The 13,261-nt window shown below is 43.3% G+C and overlaps 1 protein-coding gene across 2 annotated transcripts in view; it reads left to right on the top strand.

Annotated features, from left to right (window-relative positions):
* Positions 1–13,261, top strand: part of psd3l (pleckstrin and Sec7 domain containing 3, like) — a 296,641-nt gene that overhangs the window by 182,773 nt on the left and 100,607 nt on the right. For both annotated transcript variants that reach the window (XM_078403848.1, XM_078403858.1), the window contains 2 exons: positions 4,707–4,765; positions 12,672–12,761. In XM_078403848.1, coding sequence (XP_078259974.1) covers positions 4,707–4,765; positions 12,672–12,761 — 149 coding nt within the window. The remainder of the gene's footprint in view (positions 1–4,706; positions 4,766–12,671; positions 12,762–13,261) is intronic.

Genomic DNA, 13,261 nt, shown 5'->3' with positions numbered 1-13,261 from the left:
TACTAGTCCCACCACGTGCCCTCGTTTGGCCCACATCCCTCAAAACCTTTCCTATCCATGTACTTGGCCAATTTAAAAAAAAAATGTTATTAGAATACCTGCACTCTCCAGTATCCAAACCAGCCAGCCATTTTGCTTATTTAACCTGGTGCATTCTAATTCTCAGTGGCCTTGACTCGACAGAGCAGGTCATATCTGCTAATGTTGTTCAGGTAAACCTCACCAGTTGAAACAACTGTTTTGGAGAGTTTCCTTTCCAGTTGATTTTCACACTGAGGGTGGTGTGTGTATATGGAATGAGATGACAGAAACAGTGGTAGACACAATTACGACAGACAAAAGACATTTAGATCAGTGCATGGATAGGAAAGGTTTGGAAGGATGTGGGCCTGGCATGGGCAAGTGAGATTACCTTGGTTAGCCAACTTGGTCAGCTTGGCCAAAGGGCCGCTTTCTCTGCTGTATAGCTCTCTCTGTTTAGCTGATGTGCACCTCAGCATTTTAATTCTGTGAAGCTCGAATAATAGGAAGCTGACAAGGTGAATAATGCTGCTGCATGAAAGAACGGAACTTAATATCATTTGACATTTAAATTTTATGCCTTCTCCACTCTGCCACGTTTATTGTGTGACGAAGGATACTGGAGTCTGGAGATATTTTCACAAATGGGACTGCTGCTCTTTAGTTTAATTTAGTTTATTGTCACGTGTACTGAGGTACAGTGAAAATCTTTTTGTTGCATGCTGAAAAATCAGCGCAAAGACTATGATTACCATCAAGGTGTCCACAGTGTACAGACACATGATAAAGGGAATAAAGGGTTTAGTGCAAGGTAAAGTCCGATTAAAGATAGTCCGAGGGTCTTCAATGAGATGGATAGAAGCTGAGGGCTGCTCTCTAATTGTTGGTGGGAAGGTTCAGTTGCCTGATAACAGTTGGTGAGAAACTGTCTCTGAATCTGGAGGTGTGTGTTTTCTGGACCTGTAGTTCGTAATTCCAGAAAATCTAACAACGATTGAGCTTTTAGTGGAAGACGGTATGTTAGGAAGTGCCGTAAGAGTAGTTTGAAACACAGTGGTTCCAAAAGCTCTCACCGTTGGATATATTCCTCACCTTGTGCAGTTCTAGTGTGCACTAATTAATCAAGCATGTCTCCTGTGGCACCAGGGGCCACTATCTGCCGGATATGTTACATCCATCAGAATTTTGTTCCTATGCAAAAAGGTGGTTGCGCTGAAAAAGATACAAGAGTGTAAGTGAGCCTTAGTCAATAGCTACCCTTCCTCCTGGTCTGCTGTTGCTTGCTGTTTTGTAGTTTCCCAGAGTGTCATGATTTATATTTGCAGACCTCCCAACCCTTCCGAATTTCGTGGAAAGTTTCCGCTTTCTTATTTCATATCCGCCATTCTGATTTTGCCTCAAATTTTTCTGTAAAACACACGCCTCGCCGCTCGTCTCCCCCCTGCCCCGCCGCTGACCCGGCCTTACCGCTGTACTCGCCTCACCTAGCCGCTAGCCTGGCCTTGACGCTAGCCTGACCTGGTCTGGCCTCGCCGCTGGTCTCATCTCGCCGCTGTACTCGCCTCACCTAGCCGCTAGCCTGGTCTCGCCGCTAGCCTGGCCTTACCTCGCCGCTGTACTCACCTCACCTAGCCGCTAGCCTGGCCTGGCCTCGCCGCTAGCCTGGCCTGGTCTGGCCTCCCCGCTGGCCCGGCCTCGCCGCTAGCCTCGCCTCACCTCGCCGCTCACCCGGCCTCGCCTTGTCGCTGGCTCGGCCTCACCTCGCCGCTGGCCTCGCCTCGCCTCTCGCCCGTCCTCGCCGCTGGCCTAGCCTCGCTGCGGAGCGTGAGACCTGTTGATGTTGAGAGGGGATGGGGGTGGGGGGGGGGGTGCAGGGGAGGGGGGCAGTGGAGGGGGGCAGTGGAGTGGGAGGAGGGGGTTGGGGGTGGAGGTAGGGAGGGGTGAGTGGGGGTGGGAGGGGTGAGTGGGGGTGGGAGGGGTATGGGGAGGAGGGGTGTGGGGAGGAAGGGTGGGGGAGTGGATTGAGGGGAAATGGGTGGAGGGGAGGGGTGGGGAGTAGGGGGTATGGGTGTGGGGAGGGGGGTGGATAGAGGGGGGGGAGCACAGTTGGAGGGACATAGACCGTTGTGATTTGCTGTTGAAGCCAACTGGAGCAAGTATGTCTTCAATTAAATTAGGTATGTGCAGTTTTTTAAATGAAACTCTTTCTTCATAACTTAGTCATACATTTTATGACTATTGTTCTTTTATTCAATACCATGAGAATTGGGATGTGTAAGGAAAAAGCAAAATAGAAAAAACAAAACAAAACTAATTTTCTTTGTTGTAAAATGTATTTCTGTTCAATAACCTTTCTACAATAGTAGAATATACTCATGATAGGCCTGACATTGTACATGTAGTCCAAGAACTACAGACTGTTGGAAATAATAGTAGTTTTTCACACGTGAATGTAGCGCAACGCGTACGCGCATTTGGCGTGCATAGTTATTTTTGCTGAAAAGTTGCATTGCGCGCCATATTATGAATTTTGATGTAAAATTCTGAATTTTGGACATCAAAATTCTGAATTTTGGACATCAAAATTCTGAATTTGTAAAATCAAATGTTGGGAGGTCTGTATTTGACTGCAAGAATCCTGTCAAAATAAGATGTGACTCAATGACAAAATCCTTATCAAGGTGAGAAATACCTGCAGAATCCATGGTGCTTTGTCTAGCTAGTTCTAATGTAATTATTTCTTATTACTGCAGAACATTTAATTTCTACATGAAATAGAATACTGAATTGAGTTTTCTGGGTATTATTGGCTGAATTTAAGTTTGATTAAAATTGATTTTGCCACACAAAATTCTGCAGTTCATTTATTTTTTTCGTGTCTAAAAAGTTCAGAGTTACATTTTTAATAATTTTCCAATTGATTGCTTCTGTTAAATTGGGAATCTCGAAATAAATGGATTAAATGTAAGCTCGTGCAATTAATTTGGTGTTTGCCGTATCATCTAATTTTACTTGGAATAAGTAATAATTTTATTGGTTCAGTTTATATCTGGTGATTAGTTTTAGATATACAGTATGGAAACCGACTGTTTGGCCCACCTAGTCCATGCTGACCTTCAATCACCCATTCACACTAGTTCTATGTTATCCCACTTTCTCATCCACTTCCTACAAACTGGGGGCATTTTTTACATTAGGCCAATTAACCTAAAAACCTGCACATCTTTGGGATGTTGGAAGGCCCCATATCTGAGGAAGGATGTGCTGGCTTTGGAGAGGGTCCAGTGAAGGTTCATGCGAATGATCCTAGGAATGATTGGGTTAACATAAGATGAGCATTTGATGTGCTCGATCGAGTTGGGGGACCTCATTGAATTTTACTGGATAGTGAAAGACCTGGTTAGTGTGGATGTCGAGAGGTTGTTTCCACTAGTGGAAGAGTCTAAAACCAGAGGGCACAGCTTCCGAATAAAAGGATGTACCTTTAGAAAGAAGATGAAGAGAAATTTATTTAGCCGTACGGTGGTTAATTTGTGGAATTCATTACCACAGAAGGCTGTGGAGTCCGTCAACGGAAAATTGTAAGGCGGAGTTTGACAGATTCACGATTAGTATGTGTGTCAGGGCTTATGGGGAGAAGGCCGGAGAATGGGGTTGAGAGGGAAAGATAGATCAGCCATGATTGAATGGCAGAGTACACTTGATGGGCTGAATGGCCTAATTCTGCTCTTATGAAACTGGAGCAGCTGGAGGAAACCTACTCGGTCACAGGGAGATTGTGCAAACTCTGCACTGACAGCACCCGAGATCAGGATCGAACCGGGGTCTCCAGCGCTGTGAGGCAGTAACTCTACCTGCTGCATCATGGTGCATATGACACATGGCAAATATACACTCTTCAATCTCTTAATTGGGAATCTCACAGTAGACGGGTTAAATGTTGAGTCCTGTAAATGGTTTGAATGATATTCATGAATTCTGCTGTTGAGGTTGAGCTTTTACTTGGAAAGGTTCCAAAGTGGTGTTAGTGATTCCCTCGTGAGATGTTGGACGATCTCAGCACAAAGCTATTCCATTCTCGACCTTCTCTGATCTTACCTGGAGAAAGGAGGTGAAAGGGATGGAAATGTAAATAACTTCATAGACGAATGGGTGCTGTAAGCCAATCAAGGTTGTGTGTTACAAGATTTCTGCACCCATGCACTTTAGGACAAATTTGGTTGGGGATGCTGCAGATGTTTAGTTTAAAGATGCATCATGAAAACAGGCCCTTTGGCCCACCGAGTTCACGCCGACCATCGGCCCCCTGTACACCAGTCCTATGTCATCCCACTTTCGCATCCTACACACTAGGGCAATTTACAGAAGCCAATTAACCTGCAAACCCTCGTGTCTTTGGAATGTGGGAGGAAACGGGAGCACCAGGTGGAAACCCATACAGTCCCAGGGAGAACGTACAAACTCTGCACAGCACCCCAGGATGGACCCTGGGTCTCTGCTGTTGTGAGACAGCAGCTCTACCACTGCTCCACTGTGCTGTCCCATAAACAATCTGTGCATAAACAATGTCTCAGTTCATTAGTTGGAGATGGCATGTTTAATCAAACATAATTTGTCAGGTTATGGAACAAGATCTGCTTTGCCAATGGCTGAACACTCACTCGAGCCTTTCCGTCCTTTTACAGATGGAGTCCATTGCCTTACTTGTGCACTGATGTTATTGAACACAGACCTCCATGGCCATGTAAGTACTTGAATCCAATCATGTGTATGCAATTTGAACTGATATTTAGATAGTCAAGGTAGAGAGTTTAAATTATAATGGATGACTTTATACGTTATCGGGAAGAAAAAAGATATTGAGTTATAGAGTCCCAAAACAGGCCCTTCGGCCCAACTTGCCCATACCGACCCCCTTCTATGCTAATCCCACCTGCCTGCATTTGGCCCATGTCCCTCTAAATCTTTCTGATCCTATCCATATATGGGATATGGTATGGTTACCATATTGTTATGGTACCAACTACCTCCCCTGGCAAAACCATAAAAAGCTGAAGTAACTCAGCAGGTCTGGCAGCATCCCGGAAGAACATGGATTTGAGATGTTTCGAGTCGGGACTCTTCTTCATTCTGAAGAAGATTCCAGATCTGAAACGTCACCTGTACATGTTTCTTCAGGGATGCTGCCAGACCTGCTGAGTTTCTTTCTCTTTCCTTGCTAAACCAGCATTTGCAGTTCCTTGTTTCTACTTCCCCTGGCAGCTCGTTCCATATATCTATCACCCTTTGTGTGGAAAGTTGATCCTCTTGTTCCTATTAAATCTTTCCCCTCTCACCTTCAACCAATGTCCTCTGGTTCTTGAGTCACCTACTCTTGGTTTGGTTTATTGTCACGTGTACTGAGGTACAGTGAATAGCTTTTGTGAGCTAACCAGTCATGATTACAGTGCACAGATACTTGATAAAGGGAATAATGTTTATTCCCTTTAACTCTCTAGTTATTGATAGGATGATTCAGTTGCCCAATAACAGCTGGGAAGAAACTGTTCCTGAATCTTACTCTGGGTAAAAGATTCTGTGCATCAACCCTATCTATTCCCCTCGTGATTTTATAATCCCCTCATATTTATAAATATTAAATCTGCAAAGTGTTGCCTATTAGGATTAATAGTTCCCTAATTTGATTCTAATATGTAGTTCTATATTTAGAATACAGTCTTCACGCTTAATTTGGCCAAATTGAATCAAATTGCTTTGCCATCCATGGTCATCATCATATTTCCTCAGAATTGCTATTTCAGTTTACAGTGCATATTGTGTAGGAATCCTGCAACATATTTGTTTATTCACTTTGTCCCAGGCCCATCACCATGGTTATCTGCAAATATTGTTAATAAAATGAATTTCTGTTCACAGTTGACTGATTTGGATTGAAAGCCATTGCTGTCAATCAAGTTTTGTCTTTGCCTGATTTAATAACATCAATGCTTTTTGCACTTTTTTTCATTACATAGACCACTCAATCACACAGTATGATTGTAGAATTAATATTTTCCCCATCTTTCAAAAGATTCTGTTCCCTCACGTAACGACCCTTGCTTCCAGATTTATTATTTTTTGTGTGTAATATGCCAGAGTCATTAGCAAGCACTTTTGACAGGGAATGGGGTTGCTTTTTTTTCAACTTGGAATAAATGCTATAAAGAGTGCATTCTTCCACTTCATGAAGAGAAATCTATTGACTCTTTTGAACTTGTGCAGTCATTATGTTTGCTGTACAATTGACTGCTGTGCAATTTGCAGCATAACAGGATAGGCGATGGAAATGTATTTGGTTTAAATAGCACATTATGGATTATGTTAATTTGGGGAAAAGAATACAGAGCTTTAGACTACAGGTATCACAAAATGCTGGAGTAACTCAGTGGGTCAGGCAGCATCTCAGGAGAGAAGGAATGGGTGACGTTTCGGGGGTGTCTGAAGGGTCTCGACCCGAAACGTCACCCAATCCTTCTCTCCTGAGATACTGCCTGACCCGCTGAGTTACTCCAGCATTTTGTGATGCCTTCGATTTGTGCCAGCATCTGCAGTTATTTTTCTACACGAGCTTCAGACCACCCTCATTGTTAATGGCTGTTGAATCTCTTCTCTTGTTAAATAGCTTTGGAGTTTCGACCTTGGCTCAGGTGGGAAACAAGATATTTAGTAAATGGATTCAACATTCACAGACCATGCAGACATTTTGTAAATTTGATGTATCGCACTGGTTTTAAGTTCTCATACTCGCTTGAGATCATGTCACAGGCATTGCAAGAATTGTATCAGACTGCAGTTGAACAGCACGTTGTGTCAACAGCATTCTTGATTCTATAGGTGTCACACAGTTGGAGCTTTTGACCCTCTTAATGCAGGTACATTACAAATATGTGAATGCGATTAAGTCGAGATGGACTTGGGCCCCCTTGTAATTCGAAAGGCTTCTATCTCCATTGCTAGTCAAAGAGACAAGGAACTGCAGATGTTGGATTGCAAAAAAAGACACAAAGCGACATTTCGGGTCAGGACCCTTCTGACTGATTGCAAGAAGAAAGGTGGGGCAGGACTTTGCCTTTCTCTTCTCTTTCCAACTATATTCTTTCTTCTGTCTTCACATTTCGTGCCCCTTCTAATCTTATTGCCTTATCTCACACCTTTTTTGTCTTTTCATCTCTAGCCTTAGTCGAACCATCTGTCTATCAACCCCCCTCTCCTGTATCCACCTATCACTTACTAGACATAAACGTCTCTTCCACTGACTCCATCTATACTTCACGTTGCTTTGGCAAGGCCACCAGCATAATCAAGGATGAGTCTCATCTCAATCACTCCTTCTCAGGCAAGAGGTACAGAAGTGTGAAAACGCACACCTCCAGAAACACGCACCTCCAGATTCAGGGACAGTTTATTCCCAGCTGTTATCAGACAATTGAACCATTCTATCACCAACTAAAGAGTGGTCCTCCTCTACCATCTACCTCATTGAAGACCCTCAGACTATCTTTAATCGGACTTTACAACTGTTTATCTTGCAATAAACATTATTCCCTTTATCAAGTATCTGTACACTGTGGACAGCTCAATAGTAACCATGTGCAGTCTTTCCACTGACTGGTTAGCACACAACAAAAAGCTTTTCACTGTACCTTGGTACACGTGACAATCAACTAAACTCATCTGAAATGAGAGGATGATACTGTAAGGGCAGAGATTTGTTTCCTACTCTAATTTTTGTGTGGATCTGGCAGGGCTGGTGCGATGTTCATTGAAGAAAATCAAGTCTGAAGTCTGTCACACGTGTAGAAAGGAACAACAAGTGCTGTTTTACACTTAAAGCTGGAGTAACTAAGGGTCAGGCAGCATCTCTGGAGAAAAGGAATAGGTGATGTTTCACGTCGAGACCCTTCGTCACACTGTCTATATAACTCGTGATCGCCTACCCCATAGCTGACAATGGAGCATTGTAGGCTCTACCTTTTCTTGATCATTGGTGCTTTTTGCATATCTTTCATTCATTTGTTCTATGTGCCTTCTATATCTCTTGTTTCCCTTTCCCTGTCTGAAGAAGGATCTCAACCCAAAATGTCATTATTCAGAGTACTTGTTTGCAAATAGAATAAAATACCTTGACATGAGCAATGCGATTTTGTATCGAAATTGAACAGCTTGCATGCTTGTCAGCACCTTGCCTTTTGACACGAGCCCACAACCTTAGAAAACCAAATGAGCCTTATTTACCTTGTGAATGAACAGGGCTGTTGTATTGCAGTCCTTCACCTCCATCTACCTGTCATTGCTGCAGGCAAAAGTTAGAGTAAAACATCTTAAATGCAACAGAATTTTCAATCCCCTTTTCATTTCATTTTATCAAAGAGAATTTGTTGCCATAAAGTAACTGCAGCTTCTGCAGGTGCAGTTGATCAGGGGTGCCTACAGATGGCACCACTACTTCACTGCTTTCATTAGGAGAGGAAAAGGGACACAAAGTGCGTGCTGGCATAAATCAGCGGGCCAGGCAGCATCTCTGGAGACATACATAGGTGACGTTTTGGGTCGGGATTCTTCTTCAGACTGATTGTAAGGTGGGGGGGGGGGGGGGGGAGAACAGAGAAAGCTGGAAAAAAGGAGGGGCAGGACAAAGCCTGGCAGGTAATAGGTAGTTAGGGGTGCTGGGCGGGGGCTCGGGAGATGGTTGAACGGGCCAGAGATGTGAACACAGAATGTTGTTGTGGCAGCGGTAAATGTAAAATGCCAGAGATGTAAAGGCAGATGGCATGAGACAAAAGTTTTGAAGAGTTGAATCCTTTGCTAAGTCTAACCATCATAATGCTGGGAATCCTACCTAGAGGGCAGCAAGGTGGTGTGGTGCAGCGGGTTTGATCCTGACTATGAGTGGTGTCTGTACGGAGTTTGTACATTCTTCCCGTGACTGTGTGGGTTTTCTCCAGGTCCATAGTGGCAGGAGGCACATTCGAGATCCAAGAGTCCTGATGGGTAATATTTTAATCCAAGAGTCCTGATGAGTAATATGGATGAACACAGCATAGATAGTTACAAGAGATTCTGTGGCAGCAATCAAGACTCCAGGCTGGCCTAATTTGAGGAAGGACATTCGTGCTATTAAGAATAAGGGGTAGGCCATTTAGAACTGAGATGAGGAAAAACTTTTTCATCCAGAGAGTGGTGAATTTGTGGAATTCTCTGCCTCAGAAGGCAGTGGAGGCCGATTCACTGGATGCATTCAAACGAGAGTTAGGTAGAGCTGTTAGGGCTAGCGGAATCAAAGGATATGGGGAGCAGGCTGGGACGGGGTACTGATAGTGGATGATCAGCCATGATCACATTGAATGGCTTGAAGGGCCGAATGGCCTCCTCCTGCACCTATTGTCTATGTATCTATGTCTGTTGCCTTCCTGGTTGCAGGGTCCAGGATGTCTCTGACTGCCTTCACAACATTCTTGAGGGGGAGGATGAGCAGTCAGAGGTTGTGGTGCATGTTGGGCCAAATGAAGTGGTTAGGAAATGGGAAGAAGTCCTCTGAAAGGAAGTTAGGCAAAAGGTTAAAAAGCAGGACGTCTAGAGTAGTGATCTCTGGATTGCTCCAGGTGCCACGTTCTAGTGAGGGTAGGAATGGGAAGATCGGACAGATGAATGCTTTTGCTGACGAGTTGGTGCAAGGGACTGAGATTCTGATTTTTGGATCATTGAGATCCCTTCTGAGGCAGAGGTGACCTGTACAAGAGGGGGCCTGAACTGGAGGGGACCCGATATTCTGGCAGGTCGGTTCGATAGTGCTACACGGGTGGTTTAAACTAGATCGGCAGGGGGCTGGGATCCAATGCAGGAGTGAGGCAGGTGAGAGGCTGGAAGCTGGTCGGAAAGGTGATGAAAGTTCAGTGGACAGGATAGGTAGGAGCACCGCAGGGAGTGAAGAAGGACTGTTGGCTTGAATTGCATTTATTTTAATGCAAGAGTCCTGATGAGTAATATGGATGAACACAGCATAGATAGTTACAGGGGATTGGGACATTGCACCCGTTATGGAAACCTGACGAAGAGAGGGACAGGACTGACAGCTTAATGTTCCAGGGTACAGATGCTGCAGGCACGAAGGTGGTAAGAGAAGAGTGTGTGTTGCTTTATTAATTAAGGAGAAAGGAGGCATAGTATAGGTATAGAAACAGAGCTACAAATAGACACAAAATGCTGGAGTACCTTCGCAGGACAGGCAGCATCTGTGGATAGAAGGAATGGGTGACGTTTTGGGTCGAGACCCTTCTTCAGACTGAGAGTCAGGGGAGAGGGAGACATAGAGATGTGGAAGGGTGAGGTGTGAAAACAAGAGATCAAGGGGGATGGAGTTCAAGGCACATGTAGAATAGACATTGTTAGCTGAGGAGAAGGTGACAACGAGGCATACAATCTGTAAAAAATTTAATCAGGACAGTCTAACCAGTCTGAGAACTAGGACGGGGAGGGATGGAGAGAGAGGGAAAGCAAGGGTTACTTGAAGTTAGCAAAGTCAATATTCATACCGCTGGGGTGCAAGCTGCCCAAGTGAAATACGAGTTGCTGTTCCTCCAATTTGCGTTGGGCCTCGCACTGTAGAGCTGTAGAAGACCGTGAGTGGAATAGATGCGGTAAATGTAGTCTTTTATCCAAAATAAGGGAATCGTGAACTAGGGATCATAGGTTTAAGGTGAGAGGTGAAAGATTTAATAGGAATCTGAGGGGTAACTTTTTCCATCGAAGGTGATAAGTACATGGAACAAGTGATGGGTAAATGGAAAGAGATGAGGTAGTGGAGGCAGGAACTATAATAACATATGAAGTGATTTGTACAGATAGGAGGGGTTTGCAGGGGTATGGGCCATATGTGGGCATATGGGACTAGTGTAGATGGGACATTCTGTCGGCAAGGGCAAGTGGGGCCGAAGGGCCTGCTTCTGTGCTGCATGACTGCACCTTCTCTAGACTTTTTTTTATTTTTTAATGATTGTAATTAAGTTATCTCTGTTATTGAATAGGCCTAACAATAAGAAATCAGTTTACATGTTTATCAGACTGGAGATGATCTTTGTTGCTTTATCACCAGCTTCATCATGCTGTGCCTTTGATTCTAAAGTTTACTCTGCTTAAATGCGAATGGGTTTGCACGTGTGGCTTTGGTACAATCGTTGGCAAACTGGAAAGGATTTTCAATCCGTCACACGCTATAGTGATTATTTCAGAGGCTGTGAAGCCACATGATCTCCGGAGAGACCAAGGAAAAGAAAATGTAGTTTAATTTGGGAAGTTCTGCTCTAATGTTTCATGAAGCTCAGACCGTACTGTTTTCTCCATGGCTGCGTTTACATTGTTGGTGTTTTTGGACACAAGTCATGTGGTGTGCCTACTTCTCAAGCAAAGTAATACAGTTGGAGACAATTTGCAGATATGGGTCATTCTTAGTCACGTGTGTGACCAAAAATATGAAAAATTGTGGAATACATCTCTTTTAATTCTGAAAGCATTACAGGTATATTGTTTTGTACTGTATATATGACTTGTATATGTCGAAGTTTATCAAGTGAAAATGTTATATGTTATGCAGACAATGTTTGTTTAGGGTCAGAGGTCAAATATGACTGGTCACGTGTGTGGCCTCACACGGAAGCATTTTTTTCATAACTCAATTTTATCTTACAAACTGTAAATTTAAAAAAGCTAGAATGTTCATATCTTTAGCAGACATGTATTATAGTTCTGTAGGTAGGAAAATAGCAATGAATAAGATTAATCTCTTACAAGAATTTCTTAATGTAATGTGACGATGTTGGGTCACGTGTGTGACATTTTTGGTTCACTTTCCAAAGAATGGCCCATATGTTGGTTTTGCTGGAAGTTCAAAAGCCTCAACATGCAATACTGCACTGTTATAGCAATGTAATGATGTTGACCAGAATTGGATTTCATTACATTTCCAACCAGAAAATTGCAATTGATCGGGTAAAGTGTGGAGAGAGATAAGCAAGTCAGTCTGAAGAAGTGTCTCGACCTGAAACGTCACCCATTCCTTCTCTCCAGAGATGCTGCCTGTCCCCGCTGAGTTACTCCAGCATTTTGTGTCTACCTCAGGATAATTACCTTTTTTAAGGGTGTTTGCACTGATCTGAAATTTTAGCTCTATTTCTTTCTGCCCAATTAATTCCTGGCTTGTGAGTATCTCCAACGTGTTCTGTTTTATGGCGACACAAGTTACTGCTGACACTGGTTTATATTTTTTTAAAAGACGCAAGTTGCTCGGAATAACTCGGCGATTCAAGCAGCATCTTTGGAGAACATGGATAAGCAATGCTTGAGGTCAGGACCCAAAACATCACCTATCCAAGTTTCCCCAGAGATGCCGATTGACCCTCTGAGTTACTCCAGCACTTTGTGACTTGCATGCTTTATTTTACTTCGGGCTTCTAACATCTACAATATTTTATTGCTATATTGGAAAGAGAACCAATTCTTGGTCCTGTCGATTGGTGCTAGTTCTGAAAAAAAAGAATATTTTTATATTTTTGCTGTTCTGACTACTTGAACAAGTCCACCGTGTGTTAATCATTGCAATTCTTACAATATTTCAGAATATTGGGAAGAAGATGACCTGCCAAGACTTCATTAACAATCTGGATGGATTGAACGAAGGGAAGGATTTCCCAAAAGAGCTATTAAAGGTATTGAACATGGATCTGCTAATGGTAAAAGCTTGAACTGGGTTGAATAAGCATTCACTCCTAAGGATCTGTTTGACGATGGTAACAGCTTAAGGACTCGGGAAAGAATGTGTGGTGGCAGTGTGAGGACCTGTTAATGTTAATGTTCGAGGTGTGCGTCCACCCACAACTTTTATATTTACTCATTCATTGATCCTGGATATTGCTGCTGTTACTGCCATTTGTTGGTTGTCTATAGTTGGTTCCTGAACTCTAGATTCAGTTCAGGTTAAACCTTATTGGTGTTGTTCTAAAGTGACGTACAAATAAGATGGGGAAAGGACGGCAGAGTTCTGTTCTCTGAAGTACATTATTGAATCAATTGTGTTTTGTATGAAGATCCAATATTCTCAGGTTTAGCTTTATGGAGACTAGGCTTTCTTAATTATTTGTATTGCAGTTTTCCAGCTGCCACAATGGGATTTGAATTTGACACTTTAATAGTGGTGAATTTGACTCTA

The sequence above is a fragment of the Rhinoraja longicauda genome, chromosome 1 (genome assembly GCF_053455715.1).
Source record: "Rhinoraja longicauda isolate Sanriku21f chromosome 1, sRhiLon1.1, whole genome shotgun sequence".
Classification (NCBI taxonomy): Eukaryota; Metazoa; Chordata; class Chondrichthyes; order Rajiformes; family Arhynchobatidae; genus Rhinoraja; species Rhinoraja longicauda.
This window is presented reverse-complemented; position numbering and strand designations above follow the sequence as displayed.